This window comes from Tenrec ecaudatus, chromosome 8 (assembly GCF_050624435.1).
Source record: "Tenrec ecaudatus isolate mTenEca1 chromosome 8, mTenEca1.hap1, whole genome shotgun sequence".
Classification (NCBI taxonomy): domain Eukaryota; kingdom Metazoa; phylum Chordata; class Mammalia; order Afrosoricida; family Tenrecidae; genus Tenrec; species Tenrec ecaudatus.
In genome coordinates this window covers 41227775-41251326 of record NC_134537.1, presented here as the reverse complement: position 1 = coordinate 41251326, position 23552 = coordinate 41227775, and the positions used below count along the sequence as shown (strand labels likewise).

The 23552-nt window shown below is 40.4% G+C and overlaps 1 protein-coding gene across 2 annotated transcripts in view; it reads right to left on the bottom strand.

Annotated features, from left to right (window-relative positions):
- Nucleotides 1–320: 320 nt before the first annotated feature.
- Nucleotides 321–23552, bottom strand: part of LMLN (leishmanolysin like peptidase) — a 70653-nt gene continuing 47421 nt past the window's right edge. The window contains exons 13-18 of one of the 2 annotated variants that reach the window (XM_075556297.1): nt 16145–16277; nt 12848–13007; nt 10715–10845; nt 7897–8107; nt 3776–3911; nt 321–1839 (exon numbers count right to left, since the gene is read on the bottom strand). In XM_075556297.1, coding sequence (XP_075412412.1) covers nt 3811–3911; nt 7897–8107; nt 10715–10845; nt 12848–13007; nt 16145–16277 — 736 coding nt within the window. In that variant the 3' untranslated portion in view covers nt 321–1839; nt 3776–3810. Of the gene's footprint in view, nt 3912–7896; nt 8108–10714; nt 10846–12847; nt 13008–16144; nt 16278–23552 lie in introns of both variants that reach the window. The other variant, XM_075556296.1, reaches the window with a different exon arrangement.

Here is a 23552-nt window from a genome sequence, read left to right as displayed (position 1 = left end):
GGTGAGTTTGTATTTCACGTACTTTGGACATGCTAACAGGAGAGGTCAGTTCCTGGAAAAGGGTATGATGATGCACGAAGCACAAGGTCGGTGAAAACGAGGAAGACTCTCGCGGTAATGTATTGACACCACGGCTGCAACAAAGGGCTCGGATGTGACAAGCTGTTTTGACAATGGCACAACTATTGTATAGAGGGTCGCTGTGGGTCAGAACTGACTGAACAACAACATTCCCCCAATACAGAGCACGTTTGTGCTTGTACCCCTCATTCAGATTTTTTTAACGGATGGTGTTAAGAAGACAAGATACACATCAGTTTCCATTTTTATTAAAGTTGCCTTTTTCTAGGGAATATATTACACTGAAAGTTCAATAACATAAATAAAGGTTAAACTTTAAATCTGTTTTGTTTTTAAAAAATATAAACATAAAATAATTCACTCCTTCCTCCCCAAGCTGACCCAACATTAAACACAAACAAACATAAAACTTTTAGGCAAGTCCTTTCTTCAGAATGAGTAACACAGCCTTTATTTTAAGAAGGCCATTATCCCCCTGGGCTACAAAAGGACATGGCACGAGTGACTGGTGTCCACTGTGAAATGGGTCTTTGAAGTCCACCTTCTCTTGCCAGGCTGAGTCAACCACCCTCAGACACAGCTCTTCTTTGCCACTCAGTGTCCAGGACATGGCTGGCTGGTTCCAGGGCCCTGAGCACACCACCCTGTCATGAGCCCAGCGTGCAAGCTGATGCACTGCAGGAGTAGGACCCGGCAGCAGCGACCTGGCCTTCTGCATGAGGGATCTGTCCAGAGTATTAGACCTGGGGAAATTCTGAGAAATTGTTTAATCATTTCACAAATAAGGAACTTGAGTCTTTAGGGCTTAATCAGCAAAGCTTCTAATATTGCAGCTAAAAATGATATAATTTTATGGAATACTCTGATATAGTTATTCATGTATCTTCCTAAAATTAATTCAACCTCACAAATTTATATTTCAACTTCATGTATCATAAGGCCTAAGCCAACATATTAGGCTGTAAAGGAATTTTAAGCCTAATTTATAACATTTTCACTGGTCAGAACAAAAATAAGTATTCAATAGGGAAAAATGTAAGGGTTCTTTTTAAGACAGGAAAGGATGTCTTTCAGGAGAATTCTGGAGGGATCTATGCTAAGACTACCTAGCGGCTTGCCAGTTTCTTTAAAGCTGTCAGCGCAAATCTACTGACATGGCTTTTGCTTCCTTCTTGTAAATTCTGTTCTTGAAAACCTGAGACAACTTCATTCGATATTTTGATCAACTCTCATACGATCAAAACGAACCCAAGTCTGAACTGAGAACTGAGGTAGTCTTTTTTCCCCCCAAGCAGGTGACCCTCTTGGAGTCAGAAGGGGCCTCCAATCTACGATTCCTCAATCGGCACCTCTCCATGCCTCTCCCCGCTTTGCCCATGTCCCCTCGCTTCTGCCATGGCTGTAGCTCGCTCAGTCTCTGATCACAGTGAACTGGTTTTGTCTTTGCGAACATGGAGGGCACAGCCGGTCACAGGATAGCAACCATTCTGCCATTTCAAACTCTTCTGTCCCCTGCAGAATTCTAGCCTTGAAGTCTCAAGGTTTTAGTCGTTGTCTTTGCTTCGCTGTCAGATCCTAAGCGACAAAAACTTGCATCGTTAACACTTCTTACAGGTGCAGCAGCCAAGTCTTCGTGGAGTTCACAATGGGAAAGCAGTAAGAAGTGGCCTCCAGCCTTACTGCAGAGAAACACGACACCAGTGCAGTTTATGGCCCTCGGGAACTCCAGATTTCTTGATGTTCTTCATCAAGTCTCGCCTTTGTGCAGAGAAAACACTGGGTTACCAGATTCCAAGCTTAATAAATATATATATAGAAAAAATGTCATCTATAATATTTTCTCCAGAAAGTCATTAGTGCAAATATAATCATCTCAATAAAAAATAAAGCACAGAGTGTCTCTCAAGTACAAAAAGCACCATGCTCGGAAACAGCCTTCCCTAAGAGCCATTGCTGCACGGTAGCCAGAAGAAAATGCCACCTGTTACTGTGAGTCTCAAACACACGACCAACTCACAGCATTCTGAGTGGGATTCTTTACAGCACTTTGCAGGATGAATTATAGTCACGATATGCACATACGTTTCAATTAGTGTACCATTCCTGAAAAGTCTCTTTGCTGACTTTGCACAATTTAAAGCAGAAAACCGAGCACTGGTGTGCATGCCATTACTGTCAGCTTCCCTTCCACTGAAGGTGGCTTTGTTAAGGTACCAGCTTTCACAGAGACAAGTACCTCCAACGTAAAACTGCGCGGCAGTGAGCGCCTTTCCTTTAAGCTGGGGCTGCTCTCTGGCTCTCATGCCACTGGCCCATTGGATACTCTTAGGAGTGCCGCAGCTTGCTCATGTAGCACAGTTTCTTAAGGGCATGCTCAGAAACTAGATGCTGACGAGCCAACCAAAGAAAGAAAAAACAGATGGAAACTTGTGTTTGTAATGCTATGGGGTCTAATTAACACTAGACAGAAAACTTAGGCATCTCTCATCATTCGACTTTGAAATTGGTTAGGTGGAGGCGGCCATCTATGGGACCAGAGCAGAACTGCGCCTGGGGAGCAACATCTCTGAGACTCGGAGGAGTAAAGAGTACACAGGAGATTTCCCACCCTCTCTCGACTGCAAAGAGGACCCTACTGGATAGGCATGCACCAAACATGCGCTCTGCGGTGAGGAAGCAGTCCGGTCCAGCTTGTTCTGACTTATAATCCAAACCAATCTCACTGCCAGTGCCTTAAAGTCTTCCCCTTTTCCTTAAAAAAATTGTTTTCAGAGCATATTCCAAGTTTTGTTGTAACACTTAGCTGAATGGCCAATAAATATATACTTGTTTAATGCCTCTCTATATTAGAATTTCTTTTAAATCATTCTTAGTCATTCTTTGCTTTTTCTGGATGACATTTATCCTAACTACTGCCTGGGGGAAAAACATCAAAAACACAATGTTTCCTTTTGTTTACAGTGCTTTGACAGGAGAGATTCCACCCTCTCTACTTTCAAGTAACTACTGAACTAGTGGAGCATACACTTGGAAGCTGAGCCCTGAAGAGCAGCTGAGTCCAGCCCTGAAGAAGCTGGATACAGAATACCAACCATTCTGAGCCTCAGCAGTCAAACTCATAGAGCTGGCTTGGAGAGGGCAAGCATGGTTAAACCCTCACCTTTAGCAAAAACAACTGAAGAAAATTCTTTCGAATGACAACAATTTAAGTATATCGTATATGTGGTCATTAAAATGCATGACACGGATTAGAAATCCAATTCACTGATTTTTAAATCTAAGGATGACTGATACTTTCGAGATGAGGATCCCAAACTTTCTTAAGTTTCTTAACTTTCTTAATGTTGCAATCATTAGCTGCTCTTTGCATTATCAGTATGGGCGCTGGACTGTCTCATCACTTCAGGTCAATGAAAGCGCTGAGGTATGTGATCTGCCGGAAAATGCCACCCATGATCTTCTTTTGAAAGGAAAATGCCAGAGAGGTTATGCATCCTGGAAAACAGAATGGTCCGGGGACTGGGGATTTTTCCTGCTCCTCCCAGTTCTGAAGCTGTCGGGCTGTTGCGGGAGTGTGCTGGCTGCGAAGCTCAGCTCTGCGTCAGGGTCTCACCATCGGCAGCACTTCCAAACTAGTCACGAGTGCCCTGCCTGCACCCGCCTGGGCTTTGTGCTTTGTGCAGAGGAACACAACCTGCAGGGGTGCCTGCACGGCTCCCTTCTTCACTCCTAGTGCCACACGCACAGAAGGAATCCAGCCAGCAGAGGGAACAGATTGGCCAGCAGGAGCCAGAGGGTGACCACCACGTTGGAGGAACAGGAACAAAGATCTAGGGTTAAAAAAGAAGCACATTCTATAGACATTTTTGTAACAGATCCCAGCACTGAACATTACCAAATTAGTAAAGGTAACTATTAAAAGGTGAACAATGACCACCTTGGAGAATGGAATCCAGGATAGCTTCCGGGGAGATAATTATTCCAACTATACACAAAGTTTTAGAAAAAATATTCATGGATATAAAGTATTTATGGAAGAAAGAGGATCTATATCCACCATACCAAGCGTAAAACAAAGGTTGGGCGAGGGGGAGTAGGGAGACTCTTGACTATTCTAAAATGGATACAGTCTTTCCTCGTCCTTCTAGGGTGACCATGAACTTTATCCCCCTAAGCCAGGGCATTCTGAGAAGAAAAGAGTGTGCTATTGATAACAGAACAACAAACCATGGACTGTCCCAGGCAAACCAGGGCATACGGCCTCCTCCTTCTATGTACCTGTTCCTCTACCTCGCTGCCCATCTGTCATCCTGTCATGCTGCTGGCTGTGTGTTGCTCTGATGGTAGAAGCTAGCCACCGATGTTTCAAATGCCTCTGTTGCCCATGGTGGGCAGGTTTCCGCAGAGCTTCCAGACTGAGACACACTTGAAAGGAAGGCCTGGCAACCTACTTGTAAAGCTTACAAAACACTGGCCAGCTCGCTGGCTGTGGATCTGGCAGTCATTGAGCGCGATCAAGCGCTACAAGGGGCCGTCACATTTGGTAACTGGAAGGCTAAGGAGGGTCATGAAGACCCTCAGTGGGATGGGCTGGCACACAAAACACAACAATAAGCTAGAACCTGCTGGCAACTGAGAGAATGACACCAGCCTGGGCAACACTCCAGTCTTTGGTACATAAAGCCACCAGATTTGGAGTCAACTGATGGCCACTGGCAACAACCCATCTATCCATCAATCGCTCCAGACTTGAATTTGAAACAGCTCTGGGAACTAGGGCTATCTGTTTCTAAATAATACTTGCTCTCATAGCTAAGAAGACTGTTTTCTAGAGTAATTTTCATAATAGAAACATTTTCTACAGCAGTCAGGAGACCAGAGGATTTTATTTAAGGACAAGCTGTCCTTTTAAATATTTTGAATGTTACAGATGGGCCTTTAAAGAACCAACCAAGTTCCAAGTCTGCCAGGGCTGTCCTCTAGTTGCAGAAGTAGTGAAATGACAATGTCAAGATGACGGGGGGCTCTTCTCCTGAGGACTACATGGTGTACAACAAGAATTTAAAAAATTATTTCCCGGAATGTAATCCACGAAGACCTTTTATTACTCTCCAGTGGAACCAGCTGGCATTTGTTAAATCCTAGAAAATGCTTGGGTGGCCTTGATCAGTGCTTTTCAAAGTATGGTCTGTGAAAAAATGGCATCAGCATCACTTGGGAATTTGTTTAAAAGTGAAAAATTTCGTTTCTCAGACACACTAGTCATATTTCACGTGTACCGCAACGTGAATTCTTGCGTACGGGACAGTGTGGCTGACAGAACAGCTCTAGGATCTTCTAGACACATTCTGCTGGGGTTGGCACGGGACCTGGCCACTCACACAAAGGCACAGCCTTTGACCTCTTGAGTCTCAATTTGCCTCAGAGGAAGGAGGCAAGAGAACCACTGTTTTTTATTCCCACTTGATACTAAAATTTCACTATTTAAACTTTAATGCATCTCTAGAACATTTTTCATCCTTCAACAATACTAGTCTCTTCTGTGATACTATTCCTCAAAGAGAAAAAAAATTAAACATGCATATTTTGAAAAAGATTAGTCAGACCTAGGCTTGGACCTAAAATAGAATTATTTCTCAGTCATGAAGTAGTTTTGTTACTTAATCTTTCTACTCCTTAATCTTCCCACATGTAAAATGGTGATAATTTCTGTTTTACTGTAGCTCTTTACGGGAGTAGAAAGCCCCATCTTTCTCCTGCAGAATCGCTGGTGGTTTTGAACTGCTGACCTTGTGGTTAGCAGTACAACATATAATCACTATGCCACCAGGACTCCAAACAGAGCAAGTAACATGGCCTGTCAGTCTCTGACAATCTAATATAAATCTCTTAGTTAACTCTGGGACTCGGTCTGCAGATGAAAGAGACCCAATCAGAACAATCATTCATGCACCAGAAGTCCTCAAATTCAAATTGTCCTCTCACCAGTTTCACAGTAAGAACAAGTTAACTGAGCATAGTGAACACTATCCAGGCAGCCTCTGGTGGCATAGTGGTTAAACTGCTGTCAGGTCAGTAGTTCGAAACCACTAGCCACTCCATGGGAGGGAGAGAGAGAGGGTTTTCTACTCCTGAAAAGCATCTCGGAAGCCCACTGGAGCAGTTCTACCCTGTCCTTCAGTGTCTCTGTGAGTTGGCATCGCCCCGACAGCAGTGAGTTTTTCGACAGCTACTACACATTTGTTGTATGCCACATCAAAAGGAGCTTGGATTTACATGTCAATTCTACTCAAACAGCAGAAAATCCAGCTGGTTCACTGGAATGGTGTACAGAAAAGGGTTCACACAGCAGCCTGGAACTGCTTCTACCCATGGGAAGCCCTGACCGCACGGCTGGCCCTGGGCTGGGGGCTGGGAACTGGTCTCCTCTGGACTTCCCACATGGCGCTTTGCGTTTCCAGTGTAACGACTGCTCCCTGTGAGGACCATTGGATGCAGAGTCCTGGAAGCCTGCTACAGAGTTCTCAAAGGTGGGAGTGGTCTTGGGGATCCCTGACACATGTTCTGTTTTTGCTTTAGACACACACGTATTAATCTTCCTAAACTCAATCTCCAATTTAAGCCCATGTCTAGATAAAGATTCCAGGATTGGGGAAAGAGAGAAAATGAAAGCACACTCCTCCCAGTGGAGAAACACCGACTTGCAAGCTGAATATAGCCTTGTATTTTCAAGCAATTCAACAGCTAAAGGGGTTTACAATCCCATTAAAAAACAACAAACTTCCCGCTGCAAAACTAAAAAGTGGTCTGCATCTGTCAGTGCTCATATTCTAGACGCCATGTTGCCATATAGCCATGCAGGCCACTTAAAGAAAAGCCACAATTGAGAAGTTACGAATTGTGCTTCCATAATCAGGTCATCAGCCGCCTCGCGCAAACATCTTCAGGAATGAGAAACGATCTTCTCCAGTCCGTCTTCCCGTTCCCTTCCAGGTGCTGAAGGACTGAGGTGGCATCCATCGTCTCCCTCAAGCCAAGCTCACTGCTGCCAGGGGGCCAGTTCTGACGCCTCGCAACCCGAGCAGGCCAGTGGGAAACTGCCCAGGAGGGCTCCCAAGGCTGTAAATCTTCACGGGGACAGCCAGTCTCATCTTTGTGCAGCAGACTGGCTGGTGGGTTGGAACTACCAACCTTTCAGTTAGCAGCCAACACATAAGCTGCTAAGTCTACAGTGGCAAATTATTGATTTTAATCCTACTTTCTGAAGCCGAGAGAATGAGTGCCATGTCTTTCAGTGAAAAATCAACTTGTCTCTCTGCATCTTTCTATCTGATTTACAAGGGTATAATAGTTATTTAATAAGCAGAGATTTTTTTCTCTACAGTTGATTTAAAATGAATAGATGACCTTCAGTAAATTTTCTGTGCAGGTCAGGGGTTCTTCACTCAAAAAAGGTTCTGTAACTTTATTCTTAGTGAATGGAAGTATCAAATTTATCTGCCCCCGATTTCTAATTTCTAATAAAAGTGGGAATAATAATATCTCCATAAAATTACCATTAGAATAAAAACCAGGCAGCTCAACCTGCTTCCATGCTTCTTTGAGGATGAAGACGCCCTGGCAGGGCAGCGGGTGGGCTGCTACAGCAGGGTTGGTAGTTCAACCCCAGTCGCAAGAACTGTGGTGCTCTGCTTCCACCAAACGGACCGGCTCAGAAACCCCATGCAGAGCTGCTAGGGGGCAGAACTGATTCAATGGCAGTGGGATTGATTTGAGTTTGAAGAGAAGTTTCAACAACTTACAGAGACTACTTACCCAGTGGCAGGGCTCGGGTCAGGTTAGCGGCTGGAGGATCTGTTTCGGGGGGACAGAGGTCACAAAAGTCCCAACAGGAGGGGCAGAGTAGGTTGCCACCGTGAATCCAGCCATTCATCTGAATACGGACAGGAAGGACCTGCCCGGCCCGACTACACAAATATGAAGTATCCTGGACCCAGACCTTTAGACCTTGAGGAGAACAAGAAACCTTCCAAGAGAAAAGAAAACACTAAAATAAAAATCAGGTCTCAGAAACGAGATGTCACCTTCAATTGCAGGAATAGACATTAGAATTTACGAAAAACATGTCCTGAAAAACATTATTTGTGGTGAGAACATATTTTTATGTAACCTCATATAAAGAAGGTCAAGTTACTAATATTCTAAGAGAATTTTACCCTGAATTTGATAAAAGTTCTATACAGTTTTTCCTGAAAAGTATTAGAGGGCCTCAAAGAGTTCACAGAAAAAATTCATTATCTTTTGATTCCACTTTTCCAGGGGATTTTTAAGCTTCCTTGTTTGAGGCAGCACGTAGCTTTCCATATAATTTGGATTCACAAGAACTGTGAAGCCAAGTCACTAAGAATAACATTTCTGAACATTCTAGAACCTTCATATATTTTAGCTTAGATCTCTGTCACAGAACATTAATCATATAATTCTCTGCATAAATCACTACATTTGTAAAAGTCAATATGTTGTTAGTTTTTAATTATAAAAATAATTTTGTTCATTGTAAAAACCAAATAAATAAACCATATACAGCCAAGAGTGAAGGTTCTCCACTCTTCCTCCATATTGTAGATCCTTTGCTGTAACAGTTGCAGGGACTTTCACCAGACAAACAAAATAACCTAAGTCAGATGTTCACTGTTGAGAAATAAAACATATTTTCCCACACAAACCATGGCTAGTATTAAATCAGAAAAATTAACTGACAACACAAGGTACAGGGAGACCAAGTACACTCAGTCACTGCTGACGGTGATATAAATTTATAAAACTTCTGCAGGACGGGGGGGAGGATTTGATAAAGCAGTAAAACCACATGAAAAGGTCACCTTTCCATTACAATTTAACCTAATATTTTCACTTAGGTGAGTTTATGTAAAAAATATAGTTTAAAAAGCAAAATATATAAATATAAAAGCATTTCTATAGTTACAGAAATATTATTATGCAATAATAAAGTGATTTATCTAAGTATGATACATTAAAAAGATAGACTATTCTACAGTTATGGAGAATAATATATATTGTGAAGAGAACTTCATAAAAGGTGTTCTGCTCCCCATTGAAATTGTTAAATGAAAAAAAATTGAAAAATTATATGAAGTCAGCAAAATAAAGTTACATATTATGATTACAGACTAGGCCAAAACCATGTATTCAATCAATAATGCAATGCTAATGGACCTTAAAGATCAAAGAGTGCCTGCTGGATTAAAGTCATTCGATTACAGCTGGAAATGTTTACTTTTAACTATAGTTTATAAGGCTAAAACTGATGTGGATTGTATGGTACATGAACTATCAATAAAGCTGTAACAATAAAGTAACTATAGAAATAATACATAAATTCTGGGATGTGGCTTGTCAACTTGGCTAGTCCGGCTCTGTGAGTTGGCAGGTGCATTTCCATAGTGTGATCACCTCCTACTTTGTAATAGGAGGTGCGCAGCAGTTGAAAGGGGAGCTTTCGTGGGTGGCCAACCTCTATCTAGTACATAAACTGCTGTTCTGGCAAAGCTCAAACTCTCTCGACCTCGCCCTCTTCTTGCCGCCTGACCTCTGGCTACTGGCACCAAGTCAGCAGAAGTCTCCAGTCGCCCCGACCTGTAGATCTTAGTCGTCGGTCTATAAGGCCCCAAGAGCCAGATGCACAGGTTTAAGACCTGCACCATTTCCTTGACGTAAATCTCTCTAAACAATGCACACGTTTTATTGGTCTTCCTACTCTCGTGAATGCACACTAAGACAAATTTCCAGGTATTTATCTATTTATCTTTGTGGCTACAATGACACAAGGAATTCCTCCTGTTCTTCAGTTCTCAGATCCGTGAGGAAGATGTGAAACAGTCATTAAGTTGGATGCTCCAAAGGCACAGAAAGCCCGTATCTTAGTAAGTCTGCAATAGGTAATGGTGATCATTTAATTTCAAACCATATATACTAGTAAGAAAATTAACAAAGTAGTACACTTCCCATTTTGGATTTCTAATTTTCATTGGAAAAATTATTAATCAGTAGTTAATTTATTCTTATATCCCATGCTTTCTCCAGGTCCTTAAAAGTAAAACTGTATGATTATGATTTTGGGGGGCAATATAAAACTAAGGGGTCACAAGGGTGGGAGGAAAGGTAAAAAGAGAAGCCGATACCAAGGGCTCAAATAGAATGTAAATGTTTAGAAAATATTGATGGCAACATATGTACAAAAATACTTGATAAAATTGTTATAAGAGCTGTAAGAACCCACGATAAAATCTTTAAAAAAAATTACTTGCTCTAAAACAAAATTGCTTACCTACCATTATTTTCTAAGGATGTATGTCTAGAAGTAAAATTATAATGAAACTTTACAGATATATAGTATTAAAATATGCATATATTTTAAACAGAATGAGACTGGCAGATTTGCTGAAAGAAAAAAACGTTTAAAAATATACAAGTATCCAAACTAGTATTTATAAAAGTACACAAGTGTCAATAAGTAAACTAATTTAATTATATTATGCAGAAAATATTAAAGTATATAGTAGTGTCAAATAAGGTAACGTTGTCTGAAAGCATGAGCACTGATATCGTTTACCTGATAGCATCCGCTTCCCCAGTCTGGGTAACTCAGCCTTCTCGCACACTTCTCCATGACAAATGCTGATTTCTGAATCAAACAAACTGAATGAGGTCCATACTTTTCAGCACCATAGTTTTTAAAAAGGTCTGAAGAAAACCAGAAAAATCTTTATAAAAATAGACTCTTGATACTTGAAGTAGTCCATTGTCATGATTTAAAGTCACTTTAAACATCAAATATGTTTAATAAAAATTTTTTAATTAAACTCAAGAGAAACATAGGACTCCAAATTTAAGTGGGGTTCTCAGTGAAGGAACTAGTGGGAGGAAATTCTTCTATCCAGCACAAGAGACCTAAGTGAGATCAACATAAACAGAGGAGCTGGTGTTAAGGATCACTAGGTACCCAGATACTAAAGTAATAATCTTTAGGTTAGGGGTGGTCGAATAGGAATCGCCTCCCTCAAGCCCATGACAGGACGAGGTCAAATGGTCTCTAAGATGACTTTTTTTTTTGGGGGGGGGTGTTACACCCTTTTCAAAATTTTACTAGCATCTCCCACTTTCAGACTAATACAAGACTGCAGAGGCATGGGGTAGAATAAAGGAACTCTAAATCTATAATGGACAGCAGGAGGAAGTTCCTAATTCCTAGCAATCATTTGCTCTCTGAATTACTTTCATAAAAGCTAAAGTTTAACTTTTGAAAGTAGAGGATTCAATTAGTCATTAAAAAATGTTATAAAAATAAGTATTTTACATCAGTTTGGAAAATGTTAATTGCATAGCTAAGGAAGAAAATATCAAACAATAAAAGTAAAATGTTTTATTTGTTCGAAGTGAGCATATTAGGGCTCAATCTCTAATTCAGGAGGGAGCCACATGTTTCCTGCCACCAGAGCACAGCAGTGTCCAGTCACAAGTGGCCTCCGGTTGCTTTCTTGCTACAACAGCCCAGCTGAATAGCTGCTGCAGAGCCCTGTATCCGCAAAGCACGTTTACAGGAAAATGTGCCGTCCGGAGCTCCAGATAAAATGGGAGCCTCTACAGCTGACACATCTGTGTACTTCATTTGCTTTAAACACAGAACAGCTGAGTAGTTCTTACACAAGACTTCGAGATATGTATTAAATGGGTAAGTAATGAAACATAATAGCATAAATCCAATAAAATCTTCTAAGGTTTAAGAATAAAAGGCACAAACTTTATGTAAATTTAAACTTTAAATCATTTGGATCTCTAATAAAGTTTGGAATAAGACCAACAAAAAGGCTAGGTTCTCAATTTTCGCTGCCTTCACTAGCGAACTGAATGTGAGACCCTTCCTGCTCACACAGGTGTTCATAGGAGTTAGAGCTCTTAGCACTCGACACTCAACTACCATCCGGTTTATTCCACCGATGGCCCAGGAGAGGGCTTCAAAAGACTGAGGGAAACGTCTATTATCTTTCAATCCCATTTCCCCACAAACTCTTTGAAGTCCCCTTATAAAATTTTGATCTGATGATTGGAGAGTTCTTTCTGAATAGTTTAAAATGCATACTTTTCAGAAGACAAAACAGGGTATCTAAGTTTTGGGGGTTTTTTATGCCTTGAGTTGCAGGATCCTTGTTTCACACCAAATATCAGTTAGTGTCTCTTTGTTCATCAATGAAATATGAGAACTTGTCCTTTATAAGGTTTAAAACAAAAATAACAAAACAAAAGAAAGTCTTATTGGAATTAGTTTACACAGTAAACTAGGCTTCCATAAACAATTCTCACATATTTTGTTTTGTGAAAATGGTTGGAATACCTGGTGTAAGAGTACTCTCCCCACTTCCACCCGGTGTCACTGTTTCCAGTCTCCTTTCTTCACAAGGTTTTTAGAAAAATGAAAGTGTTTTCCAAGTGAAAAGCATGACCAGCCTGTAAGCTATCACTCGACACACGTGCATGGGGATATAATAACTAACCAGCTTTCCTCTGCTGGGTACAATTCTAAGCACTTACAACATTAGCTCACTATTTTTACAGCAATCTGTAAGAGTAATTATTTCCATTTTACACCTGAGGAAACTGGGGCACAGAGAAGGTAAGTAACTTTTCTCTGATGGGTACAAACTCAGTCTGGCTCCAGGCCCCGTTTAGTATAAAATAAAGGACTCACCTGGTTGATTTTCCAGTATCCTACAGTCTGAGCTACGTTGATATTCGCCACTTAGATGCCAACTGAACTCCTGACTGAAAGGGCAGTAGTCAGCGATTTCTACGGAGCCACCATAATAAGGCAGCTCTTCTGCAGGAATCCCACTGAGCTCATCGAAGTACTACCCAAAAAGGAGATTGAGAAGACAATAGAGCATGAGACATTCTGTACCGCTGTTCCAGATACTGATTTACTTGTCCTCCTATACAACACAAGGAAGTAGTAATATATTACTTAAGGGATGTTTCAAGTTTGTGATGGTTGAGGGTGAGAGAATAAAACATGTTAGGATTAAGCAGCGGTTCTCAACCTGTGGGTCGCAACCCCTTTGGGGGTCGAACGGCCCTTTTACAGGGGTCGCCCGATTCATAACAGTAGCAAAATTACAGTTATGAAGTAGCAATGAAAATAATTTGATGGTTGGGGGTTACCACAACATGATGAATTGTATGAAAGGGTGGCGACATTAGGAAAGTTGAGAACCACTGGGCTAGACGGTAAAACCAAAACTAAACTCACTGCCATCAAGTTGATGCTGACTCACAGTGACCTTACAGAACAGGGCAGAACTGCTCTTGTGAGTTTCGGAGACTGCAATTCTTTATGGGGAACAGAAAACCCCATCGTTCTCCCAGAGCAGCTGGTGGCTTTTGAACTGCCAACCTTTTAGATCACAGTCTAATGGGTAAGCACACCACCAGGCCTCCTCCAGGCTAGCGCGTAGTAGACAGATATTAACTTGGGTGACGAGGGAGATAATATTCTGCAGAGGAAGAAGAGACATCAAGAGGGTGGTGAGGGGAATTGCGTCAACAAGATAGTGGAAGCCTGATATGTAGTTTAAAGTTGTTGAGGGAGCCTTGGTGGCATCACTGGGTTGTTAACAGCAAGGTCAGAGGTTCGAAACCACTAGCAACTAAGCAGAAGCTGTATGAAGCTTTTTAGTCCATGATGATTATAGTCACAGAAACTTACAGGGGCAGTTTTACACTGCCTTATAGTCATTATGAGCCAAAATAGATGACATAACAGTGAGTTTATTTATTTTCAAGTTAAAGTTACTGAATATAAAACTGATGGTCCAAAATGCAAACTTCCACCTAATTCACAATAAGTTTTTTTTTTAAATAACATTGCTTTGGTTTTAGAAATAAGCAAGATAATCACCAATTTAACTCATGTTTTTAAAAGATAAAATAGAACTATACACCATGAAAGAATGCTTTAAGAGGTCATAAAACACAAAGTACACTGAATTATGATATTCTAAATATAAAATAGTTCAAGTGTTTTAGAAGATTTGATTTGTATGTTATTTTGACAAACTTGAAAAAAATTAAAATCTGAAAAAATAAATGAGATCATATGAATAAATATTTAAACACCAAAGGAACAAGGTACCAGATAGATTTTTAAAGATTTCACTCTTTAAACAATAAACAACTTAGCATTCTATTACTATAGTTAGAAATACAGTTGCCATCTTAATATGTCTGACACACTCATTATGACCCTAAATATATGAAGGGAGCTCAAAATTCAGCAGCTATCATTATAAATAAGAGCCTGAGATACAGTTTCTGATGAAAGTTCATACATGCATGGGTTTATTCCAAACAATCCATGTTTAACCATGTGTTTGTAATCAGTGGATGGCTACCAACAAGTTCTCTCAGTCTCATTAGGGTGACTTCAAAATAAAGGATGCTTTTTGAACCATGGGAGGAAAAACAAAAACATTTTTTGGATTAGGGCTAAAATAAAATCTTTAACAAAACTCAAGTGGACACTTTCCCAAATCACTGAAGCTTTGCAAAGTTTCCAGGGACGCTGCCCACATAAAACAAGTTTCTGCAGGAAGTAGGCATTCTGAAGAAGACCGAGAAGACTTCACAGACGAGCCAAGAAAGGAACGATAGTTGACCTTGACAAATGAAGACTCTAGCTGAAGTCTGGGAACTGGTTGAATAATCCACAGAATTACCATTGATAAAACTGCTTCTAAAGTTGGGATTGCACATGGTTTGGCATTCTAAATTTTTCTTTTTATTATTATAATTTTATTGACATAGCTTGCACAATCCAATACATCCATTCACACATAATCATGCTGTTCAATCCCATCTGGTGGAGTTATACAATCCACAATGCTATGAGCACCCATTCTCCTCTCCCCACCATTTTTAATTGTAAGTGAACATCTTGGTCTTTACAAGTTTTCTGCTTGCAAAAAAATTTCCCCCTCAATATCAGCTGGCTCAAAGTTAAATGAGTTTTCCACCAGTCTTTTAAGCCCGACTGAAGGCAATGCACCGAGGACTGAGTACTACTAGATTTCCAGTGCCATCCAAGAGAAAAGTGCAGACCCAAACTGGCTTTTGAGGAGCTCTGCTGGGTCAGTTACATTCAAGGCAGCAACGTTCGCTCACAGAGTTACATGGTGACTCCTTCCGGAACTCCAAAAGGACGATCTTGACACATGACCTCAAAGGACACAGGACAATCGCAGGGGCGTATAAGGAAGAGGTTCTAAGTAACATGAAAACTGTGTTGGCGAGGAAATGGATAGGAAAGTTGGGCTGAGAAGTTCTCCACCACACAATGCACTTGCACATTTTTAAAGAATAACAGAACTATTCTATGAGAATTTCATTGGAAACTTTTCCCATTCACCTAATAGTCCTGATATTGCCCCTTACGATTTATTTTTTGTGCCTAAAATCAGAGAACATTTCGAAGGAACATGATTTAAGTGCCCGCACGGCACTAGAATTAACTTTCTGATGTGGTGTAAATTAACGAGGTCAGAATTCCTCGGGGCAGGCTAAGAGATGAGAACACCACCATCTTGTCTTCAGGAGTGCACAGACCCAGGTGGAAAGTATGCTGAGAAGCTGTAACTTCACATTTTGATATTTGTTTGAAATTATTTTAAAGCAACACATTTTTACTTACTCTCATACTTCTAAAACTGTTGGTTTCGAAGATTGCGCCCCATTCTTTAAAAATAATTTTTACGAGGCCAACTGGTCAACAAATACTCTAACGCATGGTGAGACAAGGGGCTCTGAGGCTAGGGCGATGGAACAGAAGACAAACAGAATGAGAACACTGATGTAAGGTGGAGAACGTACCTGTTATCACTGGACAGAAGCTGCTGTGTGGAAGCCTACTTTGCTGTGTATGTTTTCCAACTAAAAATACAGTATTATTTAAAAATATAATTAGAAATAAAATTGTGCCCCAGACAAGTGTTACCTGGTATTCTTGTGGCAAAGGATTTGGAAATTTCTGTAGATTACACACTGCAACTGCTCTCTGGTCCTGTCTGCAAGTTAGCTGCAGCGGGTTACTTCTCAGCGTGTCACAGTAAGGACTCTTCACCTGTCTCCTGCATGCCAAGGGAAGGGCCACAACATTAAACTCTGACAAGAACGTCACAAGTTCATGCTAAAATTTGTTTTCTTCTAAAACCACACTATATTTTGATACTTTAATTGCTGAATCTGGCTATGCACTTATATTTCAAACAGTAAAAGGAAAGGCTTAGTGTAGATGGGGAAGACTGTTAGATCCACTATAACATTACTTCATTGTTCTTAAATAAAATCCTATGATCTCTTTCTCTACTCTTGCCAGTAAAATTGAGTTCTGAGGGCCCTTTGTGTTTTTATTCCAGATCCTGGCATAAACATAAAATCCATAATTAAAAAAAGGGGGTCTCAGAAAGACATGGAGATGATGTTCCTTGTGACCTCCACTTGGAAAGAAAAGCCTTTTCCTTTGTCATAATCTAATACAAAGAGTCTTGTTTGGCAGGGGAAAAAATCAGACAAATAGGAAGAATCAATAAAACCAAGTCTTAATAAAAAAATTAACAAACCTTTGGCTAGACTGACAAAGAAAACAAAAGATGCAAATAACCAAAAAAGGGAAAGAGAGAGGTGATATTACAACTGACCTGAAAGAATTTAAGAGGATCATAACAGAACATTATAAACAACTGTCTAGCAACAAACTGGAAAACCTAGACGAATTGGGCAACTTTTTGAGCACATGCGACCTTCCCAAACAAACTAAAGTGGAAACAGTAAATCTCAACAGACCTGTAACAAATGAAGAGATCAAATCAGTGGTCAGAGCCTCCCAATGCCCTGACCAGATGGGGAATGCTACAAATATTTAGAAAACTGACATCATTATCTAAATTCTTCCAAAAGAAAAGAAATATATAATTCCTAATTTATTTTATGAAGCAAATATGTCCCAACACCCAGATACCATCAGAAAAGAAATGGTCAGTATGTTTTATGAGTACAGCTACAAAAATCTTCCACAAGATACTAGCAAAAGAGACTATAACCGCGTTCGAGAGTCAAACAGCACACCACGTGGGCTTTAGTCCAGGGATGCACCGGTGGCTCAACATTGAGAAGCAACCAAGGCAATACTGATATGGATGTGGTTGGTCATCAACAGAACAAAGGAAAAAAACAGCGGATCATCTTTATGAATGTAGAAAATCCATTAGATAAAACACAACACTCTTTCTTTCCTAACACCCTGTAGAAGATGGGAACAGAAGGGAAATTCCTCAATATGATTCAGGGCATACATAAAAACAAACAGCCATATTTAATGGAGAAAGACTGAGTACCTCCTCTTTAAATCAGGCACAAGACAGGGGCACCTGTCGTACCTGTCCTCACCACTTCTATTCCACACTGCATGAAAAGTCATCGGCAGCACAATCAATCAAATCAAAGAAAGAAAGAAAGAAAAGGTATCAGCTTGGAAAAGAAGACATACAATTATTTCTATTTGTAGATCATATGATCCTGGACAAAGAAAATCCCAAGAAATCCGCAAGAAAACTTCTAGAGCTAATAATTCTATTTAGCAAAGTTGAAGGGTACAGGTTAGCAAATGAAAGTCCGTAGGGCTTCCATACATCAGCAATGAGAAGTGTGAAGGGGAAATTAAGGAAACAACTCAATTTACAATAGCACCTAGGACACAGATTCTCCACTATTTGGTATATCATTCTCTTTTCAGGAAAAAAAATATTACACAGCTTCCACCTGGCATGCATTAAAAACCTTTATACTGTAACCCATAATCCAGGAGGAAATGTAGGTTTTTCCTTTTTCCAGTGCCCTGGATCATTCTAGAGTCCATCAAGGGGTGGTATCATGCACTCTGGAAAACACTGATTTAGGAGAACAAAATACTTAGGAATAAACCTAACCAAGGTTGTGAAGGACTTCTCTCTCACACTGCCAATGGTAACTCATAGTGGCCCAACAGGACAGGGTAGAACTGCCCCTGTGAGGCTCCAAGATTAACCCATCTTTCTCCTGTGGAGCACCTACCTGGTGGTTTTGAACTGCTGACCTTGCAGATCACAGCTCAACATGTAACCTCTATGCCACCAACACAATAAATATGATAGAACACTTACGTCAATACTATCCAAACAATCTATGAATTGAACACAATTCCAAACAAAATAACAACAGGTTTCTTTATAGAAAAACCAATCATTCATTCCCTTAATATGTTATGACAAGAGGCCCCAAATAGCTAAAGCAAGCTGAAAGAGAAGAATAAAGTTGGAGGACTTACACGTCCTTATTTTAAAACATATTATACAGCTACAATAATCAAAATAGCCTGACACTGATGTAGCAACTGACATAGACCTGTAGACTAGATTGGACAACAGAAGTAAATCAACATCTATGCATGTCAAGTGATTTTTGACAAGGATGCTAAGTCTAATTAAAGGAAAAGAAGTATCTCTTCAATAAAAGGTGTTAGGAGGGGAACTGACAGCAACAATAACTGTATAACCCCACTCGAGGGGAACAAACATCAGAATTTTAGGTCAATGGATACATTGGATGGTGTAAGTTATGGCAAAAAACAACAATACTAATATATTAAGGGTTCAGGGTGGTGGTAGGGTGGGGGCGGTGGGGATAAAGGGAAACTAATATCAAGGGCTTCAAGAAGAAAGAAAATGTATGGAAAATGATGGCAGCAATTGTACAACTATACTTGATCTAATGGAACTATAGATTGTAATTATATATGTAAGCACGCCAAATTAAATGCTTAAATAAATAAACGGTGCTGGGAAAACTGGATTTCCACAAGCAGAAAAATGATATAGGATCTTTGTTTCGCATCATACACAAAAACATTTTCAGAATGGATCCAGGATCTAACATCATAAAAGTCTTAGAAGAACAAGCAGTGTCCAACACTGTTAGGCCTAGTTTTCAACAAAGAATTAGCTAATGCAATAACAAAAGTACAAACAGCAAAAGGCAAAATAAATAAATAGGGCATCATAAAAAATCGAAAACTTGCTCATCAAGAACTTTTATCAAAAAAGTGAACGGTTCACGAAATAGGAGACCATCTTTGGAAAGCTTCCTGCTGTGTATCTGACAAGAATTTAATAACCAAAATATATACAAAGTGTCAACAGCCTAACAATGAAAAGACAAATAGTTCAATCATAAAGTGGGCAAGGATCTGAATACATGTCACCAAAAAAGACATTTCAATGGCCACAAAACATGCAAAGATGTTCAGAGTAATTAGACATCAGAGATATGTAAATCAAAACTGCAACGAGATACCTTTACACTTCCACTGGAGTGGCCAAAAAATGAAAAGCTTTTTTTTAGAAAGGAAATACACTTTGGTGCAGATGTGGGAAGATGGAAATCTTTATATATTGCTGGTGGGAGTGCAAAATGGTGCAGCAACTGTGATAAACAATATGGTGGTTTCTCAAAAAAGCTAAACTTTCTTGAACTACCACATGACCAGCAATTCCACTTCTCAGGATATGAGGGAGGCTTCTCAATGTTCACAGAGCCTGCAACTCTTACAGGTTTATGGCTACGACTGACTCCCTGTGTGGGAAGCAGCAGATGACTGCTGTCCCAAGAGCACAGAACTGGCAAACATTAGACTTTGGTCGCACTTCATGCCCTGAGGGTGTCCAATGAACAGTTGCCTGGAACTACCATATATTTGCTGTTTCAATGAGCTCATGGGTTTACTATGACATGAATTAATCTGGTAGATGTGGTTCTGTCACTGTGAATGATTATTGGAAGCTTTGCCCTAGCACCAATCCCCATTGTTTGTGTAAACAGTCTCCAGTTACTTAAGAGTTTAATCTGTACAAGTCAACAATTCATGTATTACAGTTTATAGCAGGCCTATACCGTGTAAGTTCCTTTTCTCAATAAAGTCTTAAATTCTATACCATTGGCTAAATTAATGACACCATCAATAGAATTACCTTATCCCCTAGGGAGATGATGGATAATGTTCTCTAACATAAAACAACAATGTCTCTAAGGTGAACCAGACATACACGAATGGATATTGGGCTTGTACAATTTAGTTCTTAGGCCATAGTCCTGCTTGATGTTCACTCTCATAAAGAGATCACTGAAGATATGGGCACTATAGCAAAATGTGGAGGAGAAACCATTTATAATCATGGTGCCTGCTACCAGAAGGAAGCGCATCCGGACCTGAAAGGCTTACCTTCACACAAACGGCATCGAAGTGAGGCATCAACACATTCCCATGGAAGAAGTACACCAGCTCGTGTGATCCAAAGATGGCAAATAACAAAACCCATATCCAAAGAAGGGAATGGTATCAGAAGTTAAATTGTGAACACATAGTTTGCAGAAGGCTCTAAGTGAAAGTGGAAGCCTAAATTTCATTTGAAGGATCCACACATGGATGAAGCCTCTGTGAATCCCATCTGGCCAGAGCTCAGGGATGTGAAGAGCCATGTTGCCAGACAGAGAACACTGTGACGCCAATATGGTAGGTATAAGTGTCTTATCTTCTCACCTGCCATCCCTTTTGACCCATCTTAAAGTTGTTTCCAAAAAAAGTGAAGGGGACTTATACCTGGATTAAGCCCTCTGACCACAGACCAGAATGTGAACAGCCTTGTATGATGGAGAATGCGCTGAAAAGTGAACTATTGCAGATTCAATTAGGCTAAAATTTAACACTTTTATTATTTAATTTCCTTTTTGAACCATTTATAATATGTTTTCATTTTTAATATTTTCAATTGAGGTGTTTTATCTTTTCCCCTCTTTTACTTTGTTAATGTTAGTTTGGTTGTTTCTGTTTTTCTGTAAATGAAATCCAAGATAGGCAAATCTATAGAGACAGAAACAGGATTAACGCAGTGGTTCTCAACCTGTGGGTCTCAACCCCTCTGGGGGTCGAACAACCCTTTCAGAGGGATTGCCTGATTCATAACAGTAACAAAATTACAGTTATGAAGTAACAATGAAAATAATTTTATATAGAAACATTAGAACTGGTGTGTATATTTTCCTATGTATATTAACAGCAACAAATTGAAATTTTAGGGAAAAAATTAGATAATTTGCTAAATTAAAAATCTTCACAAGATGACTGTTCATATATTCTTAATTGCTAATCATTTGTTCTGTCAGCATATATCTAGTGTAGAAGTATCATTTGAAAAGAGCAATCCTTCACTTCAAAGACAGCATGGAAGCTGCAGCTCCGGGAGAGGGACATGTCTCATCAGAGCACACAGGAGTGAATGAAGAGGGAGGAAGAGAGAGTGGAGCACATCCTGGCCCACCAAGACCTGACGACAATATTCGTACTCAGAACAGCCAATGCAGAGAGGACCACAGGGCCAGCCCCACTACAAGATATGACACTTCCCCCCGCTGCCCACTGACCCATAACGCTACGGGGACAAAACTGGAGATACAAGAGTGGGAAATGCGCCCAATCGGACCCCACCAAACTGAGGCAAAACACTAAGGGTGTGCAACAGAATAGTAAGGGGAACAAAGCAACGAAGTCCCCAAGGAATACCAAAAATAGACTTTGGGGCCAGGGCTTGGCACCCCATCTGACTCGACCAGAAAACACTCCTAATGGTCAACAAACAGACTTTGAAGGCATTTTTGTCACTTTTTTTTGTTTTCTTTTGTTGCTTTGTTTTGCTCTGTCTTGTTTTTTATGCATATTATTATCTCTGCAGGTCTATCTAGATAAGATAGGCTGGATGAACAATCTGGAGGAGAAAATAACAGGACCCACGGTTTCAGGAGCACATGGGAGAGGGGGAGGTGGGAGAAAGGAAGTGGTGTTAACAAACCCAGGGACAAGGGAAGAACAAGTGATCTAAAATCAGTGGTGAGAAGGGTGTAGGAGGCCTGGTAGGGATTGATCAAGGGCAATGTAACCAAGAGGAATTACTGAAACCCAAATGAAGGCTGAGCATGAGTGGGACAAGAGGAAAGTAAAAGGAAATAGAGGAAAGAACTAGGAGGCAAAGGGCATTTACAGAGGTCTAAATATACAGGAATGTACATATGTAAATATATTTATATATGATGATGGGGAAATAAATCTATGTGCATATATTTATAGATTTAGTATTAAGGTAGCAGAAGGATATTGGGCCGCCACTCAAGTACTCCCTCAATGCAAGAACACTTTGTTCTATTAAATTGGCATTCTATGATGCTCACCTTCCCGCCAGGTCACTGAGGGCAAATGTGTACGTAAGCAAACGTGGTGAAAAAGCTGATGGTGTCTGGCTATCAAAAGATATAGCGCCTGGGGTCTTCTTAAAGGCTTAAAGATAAACAAGAGGGTCATCTAGCTCAGAAGCAACAAAGCCCACATGGAAGAAGCACACCAGCCTGTGTGATCTCGAGGTGTCGAATGGATCAGGTATGAGGCATTAAAGAACAAAAAATCCTATCATTTTAAATGAGCGGGAGTGCAGATTGGGGACACAAAGCCCATCTGTAGGCAACAGGACATACCCTTAAGGAAGGGTTGCGGGGAGGAGATGAGCCAGTCAGGGTGCAGGGTAGCAACAATAAATCATACAATTTTCCCTTAGTTCTTAAATTCTTCCTGCCCCCCCCCCAACTATCATGATCCCAATTCTACCTTACAACTCCGGCTATACCAGCGGATGTACACTGGTACAGATAGGAACTGCAAACACAAGGAATCCAGGACAGATGATCCCTTCAGGACCAGTGGTGAGAGTAGCGATACCGGCAGAGTGGAGGGAAGGTAGGGAAGAAAGGGGGAACTGATTACAAGGATTTGCATATAACCACCTCCTTGGGGAGCGGACAGCAGAAAAGTGGGTGAAGGGAGACGTCGGACGGTGTCAGATATGGTAAAATAATAATAATTTATAAATTATCAAGGGTTCATGAGGGGGGTTTTGGGGGAGGGGAAAAATGAGGTGCTGATACCAAGGGCTCAAGTAGAAAGCAAATGTTTTGAGAATGAAGATGGCAACAAAGGTACAAATTTGCTTGACACAATGAATGGATGGATGGATGAATTGTGAAAAGAGTTGTATGAATCCCCAATAAAATGATTAAAATTTTTAAAAGTTCTAAGCTTAAAAATAAATAAATAAAGTGTCATTGGAACACAGCCATGTCTATTCACTTTGCCTGTGGTTCAGCACCAGAGTTAAAGAGTGTGACAAGACCAGATTGTGGCCTGCCAAGTCTAAAATAGTTACTAAGTGGACTGTTCTTGACCACCTTTGTGACTGCTGGCTTATGGCTCAGAGGAGAGGAGCAAGGGC